The sequence below is a fragment of the Mizuhopecten yessoensis genome, unplaced genomic scaffold (assembly GCF_002113885.1).
Source record: "Mizuhopecten yessoensis strain PY_sf001 unplaced genomic scaffold, ASM211388v2 scaffold7065, whole genome shotgun sequence".
Taxonomy (NCBI): domain Eukaryota; kingdom Metazoa; phylum Mollusca; class Bivalvia; order Pectinida; family Pectinidae; genus Mizuhopecten; species Mizuhopecten yessoensis.
Genome location: NW_018406863.1, coordinates 105,588 through 118,804, shown reverse-complemented (window position 1 = coordinate 118,804; position 13,217 = coordinate 105,588). Strand labels below are relative to the sequence as shown.

Here is a 13,217-nt window from a genome sequence, read left to right as displayed (position 1 = left end):
TGTACATGTATGTTGTTTATGTCTTCTGATAATAGCTAAGATGGCGCAGTTTGACTGCTACATAGTATGTATCTCACTAAAATACAATGCTGAAGGCACCTAGCACAGTATTAAATCAAGTGAAATCATAGTATCATAGCAGGCGTTACGGATAATCGCAATACAGAATGTAAAGATATAACTTAGATATGGAATAGGAAAAAACCAGATCCAGATTTACATAATGTGGGTAGTTATACACATTATTGTCGAGAGTGTGACATAATACAATTGTACCAGGAAACCCCTCGCTAAAAACTGACAGGAGGGTTGTTTGTCATTTTTTTCATCTCTAGTGTCGTTAACCCTATTCAGCATAGCTTTTTATATTTACCGAAACGCGTCAACCTAAGGCCACAATAATATGACAGTGTTCACTATGAATAATTGTTGTTTTTTTATGTTGCCAGTACCAAGGTTAGGTTTCTTAGATTACAGAACTGTTAGAATCCATTTAACAGCTAGGGCCATATAAGGAGACGTGCCTCCATGTGTGTGTGCTTATCACCTGTTGATTTTAAACTTTATTTTCTATATGAAATTATGTAAGATCAAAGGGCAAATGAGTTAGAATCAATTTTCGTATATTGAAGCACGAAGACCAACCTCATCGCGTAGCATGCCCCGAACCGTTTAAAGTAAAACAATTCTTTTTAGAATGCATTGACCTTTAGTCAACACCTGGTGTTTTTTTTAAAAATAATATGACAAATTTTATTTCGAAACAAAAAATATCTCTAATCAATGTTCAAAAATGTATAGATAGCCCTTTTACTTTTCAATTTGACGCTGTTCTTTTATGTTTTTATGTCATTTATTTTAATATCTTTTATCAGCCCTCATGACCTCTTTTTTGTTAATGAGCAAGATTGCAAGAAAATAGTACGCTAATGTATTTGCCTCATTTCAATAACGTGGACGTTGAACGTTTAGCAGGATAGAATCACCCAATTGTATGGACTGTCAAGTTTTGCTTTGAATTATTTTACGGCCTATTAACAATTGTTGTAATTTGAGGCCAAAATTACTAAAAGAAACGTTAACAAAAAGGAAAACAACTCCTACTTACAAATGTTGAAAACATGAAAAAACACATCAAGAGCAAACGAATTAGTTGTGGCACGGTACCAAAGTTTTCTGTACAAATCAATTGAATCTAAATAGAGACCCGTACACGTTCGCTGTTCCACCTTGGACGCAAACGGTACGGACGTGCTACGCAAACGGTACGGAAGTGCCACGCAAATAATACGGAAATGGTACTCAAGTGCTTCGCAAACGGTACGGAAATGGTACGCAAGTTTTACGCAAACGGTACGGAAGTGCTACGGATGACGATTACAAACGGTGATTCGTTTGTGGTGACAAGAACGAGTTTACATAAAAAGCGGAAGCATATAAAATATCTTAAACGAAACGAATATACCCACAATGCATAGAAAGAAACGTCAGTAAACTGTAGGCTACGAGGAGGCACATAAGAAAGTTTTAAATTTTGCCATTTCGTTTGCATAATGGATGAGTGTGAAACAAACAGAAATGTCTCGTGATTTATAAATATAAAGGTCGATCAAATATTGGTACATGTAATATATCCATCACAAAGACCTGAAGTTATGGTCAGAAGTATTTCCACCTGCTTACCGAATAAAAGACTAATTAATATTGACAGTAAGTAAACTTGTTACGGTTTTTTTAACGAGAAACGTAATAATTAATAAGCCTAATGATAAAAGAAATGATATAATTTCAGACACCTGTGTTAAGGATCCAGTACCTCTATTTCTACTTTTTATATCGACTTTAGTACTTCCATACACTTTTAGATTTTTCGTAGGATTTGGAGACTGATAACGTGCTTAATTCTTTTAGTGCATGCAAATACATGTGCATCGGAGATTTGAAATATATACATGTTACACCATGTCTATTAATTAAATTTCATTCACAGATTAACAGGTTTTTTGTTATACATCTTTTATTTTATTATGAAAATGTAGTTCATTCTTGTTTACATTGTACGTGTATATTGTTACGGGAGTTATTATATATATTTTTTCAGTTTGAAAGGCAAGCTCGTGCAAGTAGAAAACTATCATGAATAAGAAAAATAATATGTACTAAATATATTTTTTCATTCATGATATGCACCACTAGTATTAATAAGAATATAGGTTTTCTTTATCAATCATAAAAATGTAGGTATCTATACTGACTTTTCTACAAGTAAATCCAACCTGTCTGTATCCTGGTACTGGAGAAACTATGACTGTCTGGCACACCCTGAGGGGTGTGTACTGCAGAAGGTATAGGGGTCTGATGTCAGATAACATATTGACTGAGACCACAGTCAAACTTCAATTTATCTACAATATGTATTTCTCCGTTTGTACATGTACGTTTGTACCTAAACAGGCGTGGATCAAGGAGGGTTTGGGCTTAGGGCGATAGCTTTCTGATCAGGATCCAGGGGCAATTAGTCATGGTAGAGTAGAGCAAAGTAAGAGGGTGTGGGTAGGGGAGGGGTTTATTTGATAGATACATTCATTTATATCCCTGGTGGTGATGGTGGTAGGGGGGGGGGGGGAGTATACATGTATATCTATGTGAGGATGCTCGCAATCTCTTGTCTCTAGTTCCACATGAACACGTTATGGCGTTCAGGGAAGATGATGACATTTTCCTGAAATTTCAAGTTAAGGAGTCTCCATAATTAAGTACTTTTCCGTGGAACTGGTGATGGGGAATGGTCCCGCACAAAATATTTGCTTTAAAGTATACGTCTCTGACGTCCGTTGTCAGACTTTTTATAGACAACGCCACAATAGATAAGTGGCAAAACTACATAACATTTTGTTTGTCAGTGCTACAATATTTATATTTTGTCATACATGTACGTAGCCTCATCGCCAGGTTCAAGTTCAAGATCTGTAGTATTTTGAGCCGTTCGACTCACCAGTTACAAAGTAACAAAATTTGTGATATTAAATGTGCAAAATACAAAATAACATTACACAACATTACACACACTCACAACACAATTACAAGTGCAACTATATCTATTTATAATAATTAGGTTCTTCTCGAATTTGCAAATTTAACATATTTCCCTTAGTTCGTTATTTCTTTTGTATTTAAACATGCTTGGCTTTTTAATATAATAAGTTTTCAAAACAATTGCTCGAAAATCAGAATGACATGATCTTCAACATCATCTAAATTACAAACATTACACACTCGACGATTCTATGTTTTGATATCGCCCTTTTTGTAATTTTAAGTTATGAGGAGATCTTTTTTGTTATTCTTTTTGTATTGGTTTACGCAGGTAGTTTTGTAGATCAAAATGATCGTAAATATATCTATAAAAATTTGCTTTTGAGGATATTTTATTTTTTTGTGCACATTCTTTTCTAAAAAAATCAACAAACCTTTTCTTAATTAATTAATAAATCTTATTGTCGTTACTATAATATTCCCACATATACCCTAGGCCAGGTTAATCCCAGCCTCTGATATATACTGTCCACTGTGTAACTTGCTAAAGGCTCATAGGTACACAAGCCCTGAACCGATTGACTAATTTTTGACACCTTATATAATTACCACACACAGAGAGGGCACTCCGTTAACAAACTTACTATAGACAGACCCGTATTGTAATATATACGTCTCTGCTATAGACAACAAGGAAGCGCACTCTATTTTCTCAGGAACTCAGTCACATGATGACAATAAAATTAAAGTTATCTTCAGAATGACTTTTTTTAATGATTATTGAAAAATATCACCATTTTCAATAATCTTATATGAAAAGTTTGTTACGTATTAGGGTTAACATTCAACCTTGCTCGCTGATAACAGAACTCATGATAGATTATTTAAAACAAATTAGATTAGTTTTGAAACAAATCATCTACGTGAGAAGTTAAATATCCTAATAAGGGACATTTTTTTTTTATATTAAATTAGGAATTCCAAGTAAACTATTAGTTAACCTTGGTAAAGGCACTGTTGTGAAATGAAATTGTTCCTGAGGCTGTCATTTCCTGATCGAGGAACAGCCTAAGTATACAGTTGATATAGATCTAGATTGCAAGCACATAACCTTAACATATATAGAGACAGGTAGATATAATGCAGTGCCTCGAAACCAGAGATTGTGTACTTTATGTGATCTTGGAGATGTCGAGGATGAGTTTCATTTCATTCTTAAGTGTCCTGTGATTTTAGAATTATCGTATCGTATATCAAGCCATATTATCGTATTCGTCCTTCTGTGTTTAAATTATTAGAGCTACTGTCTAGCAAAACTTTTAAACTTATTAGAAATTTAAGTAAGTTCTTGATTCAGCCAACTGTTAAGAGAAGTCGTATATTATGAAATATAAGCTGAATTAAATTCTTGCTATACACGTTTTGTTACTGTATAATGCGATTGAGATCTATGTCTTTTATTTCACAATGAGTTATAATCTCATTTCATTATATAATATATAGTACTCGTTCTACCTTCATGTTGAGGTTGTATGATTGACCTTGAAGTTTTGTTATTTCCTAGAAATTTGGTTTGATTAAGGCTTTATTTGTATTATTTCCTAAACGACTAAATTATGTAACCAAATTATGCTTCATAAGAGTCCGCTAAGTTACCTTTTTAAGGTTTTCTAAACTTATGCCAATTTCATAATTTGTAAATATTATGTATGGAATTGAATCTATTCTGTTCTCCGCCATTGTACAAGATATTTGTAAAGTATTTATCTATATGTATATTTCTGTACGCCTATATGTAATGTGCATTTGGTAATAAATTGAATCAAAAATTGAAGCTGTACGTGATGGATAGACAATGAAATAGATTAATTTACATGGACTAAATTGCCTTGAAATCACAGAATGTGACCTTGATCAGGTACAGCACATCAGAATCCAATGTGATCACAGGTGAATGGTCATTTCATTATCACTGCCTATATTCTCAGGTATATAGATATCATATTGAAAGAAAAGTATCTGTCATGTTGCCCTAACAACATTTATAACGGCCACTAAAGTTGTTTATACCTTCAACAAGGGACAGGTCATTACCACATGGCCAGCTGTATGCCTGTTATTTAAATTACCCCTAAGGCTTAGCTGCTGGTGTGGGGAACACACAGTTGGCCCATGGGAGGAGGGCTGTTACGTCCATGTATGTTTAAACCGTCATTTTTGTGGGTTTTTTCTTCAGACTATTATGATAGTTGGAATAATTTTCACGTTATGCGGTTCATAATTATTTTTGTTTTACAATTCCTTTCGACAAATATATATACCGTAAAATCTTCGACTGAACGTTTCACAAACGCTTTTTAAAAGGAAAGATGTAGACGCAAGTGCTACAGAAACGATACGGAAGTGCTACGGAAACGCTACGCAAGTGGTACGGAAATGCTACGGAAACGCTACGCAAGTGGTACGGAAATGCTACGCAAGTGATACGCAAGTGCTAGGCAAACGGTACGGAAATGCTACGCGAACGGTACGCTGAAAGTGGAACAGCGAACGTGTACGGGTCTGTATGATACATAAAGAACAGATACTGTATAAACAATGTGTTCATAGTTGTTAAATCATATAACGTACATGCATCATGTATTTATTTAAAACCGAAACACTCATTTAAAAAATGTTCAGAATAAATGGTTGATCACAAACATAACAAGGTTGGTTTGAATTTCGTTAAAAGCCACCAGCATGTGTAATATCAAGGCCTGCGGACAGCAGCACTTGGACGAACGTTCAACATTGGGACCAATATGTACGTATTGCCTTGCAGCGCGTTGGAATCAAGAGTTTTTGGAAAAGTCTTAGAAAATAAAAGATCACACATTATGCAATTAGTGCTCCTAGTTTCTTTCAATCGCCTACGTGTTTCAAATTAGAAGGCACAAAAGCAAACCCCAAGGGCATTAACATACTTAATATCATAAAACAAACGCGTTAGCGCAGTGAGGATATACTGAATATCCATTTTCAGTGCACAAGATAACTTTTGAAAATCCATGTTTTCTTCCCTACCTTCGCAATGGGGAGTCTTGAAAACGTCATTAAACACTGCTTTGTTGTATTTGTGCTGGATTCCAGGCAAGGTATGCGGATTGCCTTTTACAATATGCAGTGTTTATCAGTTTTATTTGGTTTTATTTTGTTTAACGTCCTATTAACAGTTGTGAATAACAGCAGATGTATTCTTTTCTGAATATCCGACCTACAGGTAGTGCTTTCTCCCGATTTTATTTAAGTACGTACTCACAATAACTTTGATATAGACGGCAACAGGTAGTTCGCGCGAGTGTGACGTTCCCCAGCACCTTAATGTAATTGGAAGCGCCTAGAAATTGTCATATTTATACCTACGTTTTACTCAAGGTTTATACACACTGATAAGCAGTAAAGAAGACAAATACATACATACATTTGGATTAACTTCCTATTAATAGCCTTAGTCATTTAGGCATGTTCATTCATGTGTGTAATATATGCATGTGACAGGAGACAGTATGTAACCTTAGCACTTTACAGGACGCTAACCAAACATGATATGCCTTTTTGCAGTGATACCTCGTACGTATTGTGATAGTGTGTATATGCCACGATTAAGCATCGAGGAATCTTAGGGATGATAGCGGTTTCGACCGACATAACCGTTGAGCACTCTAAATCAATCCGATAAAACACAATTACAGATATAACTGTTCATGTATTTATTTACACAAGGTTCTATAGCCGATTACCAATTCGCCTCGTGTCTCAAAAATGGCACTCAATGCTAATGCCGAGCACATGTTGCGTCTGAAACATTCAGTGTCTAGTTTATTGAATTTAGTGTCCTATTAATAGCATAGGTCAATTAAGGACATGCCGTCATGAGTGTAACGTATACCCGTGAGCTGGAGGCGTAATTTTGCCTTCTAGCTACATGTATAGTGAAAAACTGATGCCGAACTCAACACCGAGCACAGCATTACACCCGGTCATATTATAGCGACAACGATAAAAGAAGAACATACAATTCCGCCTAAAGCACACACTACACCCACATGTACATAGCCCCTAGCAGTAAATAAATCGTTAAAACCTAAAAATCCTAAAAATAAAATAAAAAATCTTACCAATTAATTAATTATCTAGGTCAAGCAGAACACTCGCTTCCAGTTTTAGTGATTGTTTGTTTTTGTCTGGGGATAGAACCCATAACATTTCGTTCTCAGGCGAACAATCAGCTCATGGTCAAAAAACGAGCTACTTGCATAAACAGGAAATTGACGTACCGCAGGGAAACACTTTTAAGTAGCACATATCAAAACTTGGCTCCATCAGTAGAGGGGTATTTATACGTGGGTGGCGTTTCTACTTGCTATCGGTAAAAACAACAAAACCGATGAAACACAATTGCAGCATTGCTTAAAACTTCAAATATGGGCTGATTAAAATGATTAAAATGATTTAATTATTTTCGAACCAAAAATGGTGTGTTTGAAATTTTGTAAAATCGATGTCGATCCTAATCATATCCTCGATCGTATACTGAAAATTAACAAACCAAGTTCCCATGCCTTATTGAGAATTAAAGCCCCTTCTTCATATATCTTATGGCAAAATGCATGAAGGCACTTAACGTTCTAAAGGTGCAGTATTGCCTGAGGAGCTGGTAGGATAATATTGCTAAGAATTTATAGAGCACTTGTAAGATCTTAAATGGCATATGGATCCATTGTTCATGGATTTGCAACAGAATAAGATATTTTGTTATTAGTACCGTACATTACAAGGTCTGCGACTTGCACTTGAAGCTGTCAACACCACACAAAACGTGGAACTCCACGTAAAAGTAAACAAACCGCCATAGAAACATTCACTTCACTGCAGTATGCACTTTGATTAAACACAAATCCATCGAATCAAGCTTATGCACTCGTATTCAATCTAAATTACAACATTCGACCAAGACTTATCGTAACTTTGGTGTTCATATTGCATCCCTTTTGGCAAATCCTCAAATTGATATCGACACAATCCAATGTTTTTCAACAAGTGGTGGTCATCATGACCTTTGTTTTAAAACTTAGCTTAATATTTCCTTTCACGAATTCTACAATCTAATAATGACTGCGTAACCCTTGAATCATCGTTTTGAAGATACATTTAAAGTAAAGTTGTCTTTTAATAATTATATACTGATGGTTCAAAAGATGCTTGTAGTGTCACCTTAAACATTATTGCAAAAAATGCCGGCTACCAATTAATGCATCAATGTTCTGTACAGAACCCCATGATATATGCTAACCTTGATTACAATTATTATTATATTTCGTAACAGCCAGACAATACAGAAGAGGTTATTAGATTCATTAAATAGTTGAAGACATTATAAAGGAAGTGGCTTTGGTAGTTGATGGGTTGTTTTTGGCAAAGACCATATGTTTCAGGTAAGAAATGTAGAGGTATTTACTTTTTGTAAAACGATATTTATGACTTTTTTATATTTCTATATAAATAATTAGCTTGTGTTGTATAACCCCATAAGGACCCTGGCTCTCACCATTGTGCCATCTTCATCTGATCTATGGAAAATTCATCTTTTCTCCTCTTTTTTTCTGGTGAATTGTGTCATGTAAACAATAAGTACATGTATAGCTGATTAAAAGCTTTGATCAAAACTTAATACATGTACTGCTGTGTATGACATTACTTCTTCAAAGTGAGGTTGTGGATTGGGCTATTCTATTTTCTTGCACGATACCTAATGTGTTACAAAAAGAACCTACGTTCGAAATCTGATGAAGATAAAGTGCCTCTTGGGAATTAGTTAATACAAACTGAAAATGTCGAAATCCGAGATGACTACCTGGGGGCCATTTTGTTTTCGGATCGGTCTCAAAATGAAAAAAAAAAGTACAACGACCGAATATGAAGCGCCTTTTTGTGAAATTTGAGAGGATTTCTCCAGTACTTTCTAAAAAATAACGTTTTTCCAAAATTCAGCTCTTACAGCCTACAGGCAATCTTGGTTTTAAGATCGGTCCGATGATTAAATATAAACAATGTACACTATGAGACCATGTGTAACATTCATGCGGAACTTGAGATGAATAATCCGATCAGTCCCAAAATTCAAATACAGCGCTAGGAAGCATGGATAATCTACATGCGAAAATGTAGAACGATCCTTTCTACTTTTTTTAATATAAGAGCTTACAAGTTTTAACCCTCAAAACAACAACACTGCAGCCTATCGACCATCTCGGTTTTCCAATCAGTCAAAACAGTTCTACAAATGTACAGCGATAGGGACCATGCGAAACCTACTTATTATTAAGTAAAAATCCTTTCAGTATTTACCGTGAAATGGAGCTAACTTTTAATTTACCTACCAAAATTTAAGACGGGAGCTTTCCGGCCATTCGTGGTTTTCATATCAGTCCCCAAATTTATAAGCATAACAACAGACCACTTAAACCTAACATTGTAGATAGATTGTTACAGTTCTTTACGAGAAGTAGCGTTGACAAGAACTGCTTGATGATGGTGGGCTTGATATCCAATGAACTATATATAGCTATATAAAGCGCAGAATGTTTTTGAATAATTATTCAAGGACATACAAGAATTTTGACGATATTGTAGAAAATAACGTCTATAAAAACACTTAAAATATCAAAATTAGCGTATGACTTATTTCATCCTTTTAACGGTGTTTAATATAAGTATTTTAGGGTTCTCTGATACGCTTGTACGTTTGACACGGAACAAACTTACAAACAGCTTATATAAGACTCATGATCAGCATCACATCATAGAAATTATATATGTTTCGATATGCGATTGTGAAAAACAATCATTACCACCTGACATAAATGGCAAGTATATTATTCTGGTAATGATTCCCTGCTAAAGACTGGCAGGCTTTCGCACAGCTAGATAGATTCCTGGGCAATTTATGATTGGCATCATCAGACAAAATCAATACTTTAACGTGATGTTTTCTTGCTTTCCTATCCATCTTAATTATTTCGATCCTGTTGACCCTATTGCATACTGAATAGTATTCGTTCTCTAATACAATACACTATCTTGTCTCATAAAAACCATAATTCGATTGTTATATAATACATACGCACAAATATTCAAAATAATTATAAATATTATTTAATTCCGAGATTTTAGGTATTGTATGATTCAAACTTACCAGTTCAAGGCATCGTGAAGTGCATTGAGCATCCAAGAGGGCGAGCGTATATTCCGAATCATTATCCTGACATTGAACAACAACGATATATCCTAGAACGATCAAAATATATATTCCAAGCATCACGGCTGAACACATGTTACCGCTGTTATCAAGTGATCTGCTTTAGACAGGACAGGACCTACGTATGTGCGGAGAGGCGTCAATACGTCAACGGCACTGGCTTGGCGCAAAATAACAACTCGGCTTCTGAAAGAGACAAATTATATATATCAGATTTATCATACACATAAACATATTACTTGATATTTGTTAACTTTTTTTCTGGGTTGTAAATACCATACTAACCACTAAGGTAATGTAAACACGGGTGCCTAGCTATATAAACTGTAGGCAGACCCCACAGTAAACACAGAGTAGAGAAGTGAAAAAAAAGCTAATGTGTTGCAATAGGGGTGACAGATACAACTTTGTGTCTTCAATGTTCCCTTTTGATAAAACACATGCAAATCTGCCGTAATCCACTGCATGTTATTGTTTGAGACAATTTACATTTGTTGGATACGAACATATTTTTGTGTTTTGGATTATACGCCATCGCAACAGCCAGTGTCATATTAGGACTAATGCCTATTGAGATACCGCCTATAAGTGGAAATCGACAGAAACGAAATAATACAGGAAGAAAGGGAACGAGAAAGATCGTAAGAGTTAAAATGGGGGCAACATATCAAGTTTGGTCTAACTCATGTTCACTTCCTAGTTGACACGAAAGAGAAAACTTGATTCTGTAGGGGGCCTCACGCGTACGTTTGACACTTTTTACAGCCGTTCTTTTCTTTCCCTGAGCATGCACAAGCTACAATTGTATACCCAAACCGGTAATTGCACCTTTAATTGTTGGTAATAGTTACCTCAATGTTTGTAATACAATGTTACCGAATTTGCTGATTGCGTTCTGTTGCTAAAAGTTTCAATTAGTAAATCAGTATCAATAAAACAACATAAAACCAAAAGGTAACTAACAAAATTCGAAAGAAAAGTCAATAAAAGTAGGGCAAAATATAAACCAAAAAACTGTACATGGATACCATTAATTAGGTACAATTAGATGAGATCAGGCGTTCCCGAAGGGTACGCGTATTTTGCTTTATCGAACACACCCGCCATGTAAATCAAAACTATTTAATGACACGTCGTCACATCGAGAACTCTGGTTTTGACAAAAAAAGTCACAAGGCACACTTATCAGCTTTATAAATAACATCGACCTTCATTTTACACAAGAAATATCATATTCTCCAATGAGCTCATGGTGGCGACCATACAACTTGTCTTTAGTCATCAATCTGCATGCAGATTTTATAGTGCTATCTCACTGAAATATCATGCAGATTTTATAGTGCTATCTCACTGAAATACCATGCAGATGCATCTAGCACAGCATTGTGGATAGCCTAAACAGGACTATGTGTTTTGTTATGATCAGTGTCTTCTGTATTTTATCTACAGCATTCATCATGTAAATACAGGTCAACGTTATATGATTTTCTCAATACGAGAACCTGAATAGTATAAACCAAACAGCAAGAATACTTAAGATGTTTTTTCAACGTTCCAGCGTACATATAATGTAAATTTTAGTAGTTAAGGGTCAAGCAACATTGAAATAAAAAGCGTTCACAAAAAATAAAGATATCGTTTCTCTTTTAATATTTGTTTCATCAAACGTATGCACGGAAATCTTCCTTTGCTAATATGTTTCCATACTTTTATCATTTCTGTGTTTGTTAACGGTTAAACTGACACTTCGAAAGAAATATTAAAATACATGTCAATCGAATATGAAATGAGGGGAAAAAAGTATCAAGGCATGAAACAAATAATGGCGATAACGGTTTTTGAACTATGGCCAAGACAATGAAAAGAAAAGTGTAAAGATAGGTTGGGTTTGTCAATGCAACAACCTTTGTAGTCTGTACAAAACATTCTCAACGAGTTGGCTACACAGAATCGATACCGTTCATACAACGGAATGCGGTAGGACCGAGCTGGTTCTTTCATAAAGAGAAGAACCTTGATACATCGATATCTTCTAATACATTGACAATATCATCCCTTTGCTTTATTGTGCTAAATGTTTTGTTTTTTTCGTTAAAATAAATTTGTGTTTAATGTCAGTGTTGTCATATTGACATCATTAAAATAAAGTTCAACACTTTGCAAAACCTTGAAACTGATTGTTTAAGTATGAGCGTATACATCATATTTATGAATAAAACGACAAGACATTTAAAAAATGACATCAAACCCATATATTCGACTATATGAAATGGACAGATAGATTTCAAAGAACATGCATATGTTTGATAGGTTATTTAGGGCCCTATATAGGAGATACAGGTGCCCTATAGTAATCCCTGTGTCTGTCTATCTCGGAAGCTGAACGACAAATAGTTCTTAATTTTGACATTTTAATTCACTGTGATATGTAAATATACAACATGTTTTAGAGTTTCTTTTTGCACCAGACAGCCATCTTAGTTTCCAACAGTTTCCGTCAGCTATCGCTCTTTCAAAAGAAGTACTAGGCATTTTTTCTCTTTCAAATTGCGACTATCGGTTACCGTTTTTACACACAGGCACTGCGCTAGTAAACAGGTTAAACAATAAATTCACCTCGAAAGAACCATGTAAAGCACAACAGTATGAAGCTTGGATCAAAAGTTACCAAGAGGTACATTTATTGTTTGCACGAATAATTTCAAAAGATAAGACAAAAGAAGAGAAAATATCAAGTTGATATTAATGTTATGAAGATGGTGTGATGTTGGTATGATGGCGGGATCACTGTAAAATGGGTTATGCAAATCAAGTATTGATATCAAGGAGTTTTTGTATCAATTGATTTTGACTTATTTTATCAACCTACTTGCTTTGTAAA

At 34.9% G+C, this 13,217-nt stretch overlaps 1 protein-coding gene across 3 annotated transcripts in view; it reads right to left on the bottom strand.

Moving 5' to 3' along the window:
* LOC110453029 (tyrosine-protein kinase receptor torso-like) overlaps nt 1–13,217 on the bottom strand; it is a 61,270-nt gene that overhangs the window by 37,046 nt on the left and 11,007 nt on the right. For all 3 annotated transcript variants that reach the window (XM_021501843.1, XM_021501842.1, XM_021501844.1), the window contains exon 2: nt 10,274–10,522. In XM_021501843.1, coding sequence (XP_021357518.1) covers nt 10,274–10,411 — 138 coding nt within the window. In that variant the 5' untranslated portion in view covers nt 10,412–10,522. The remainder of the gene's footprint in view (nt 1–10,273; nt 10,523–13,217) is intronic.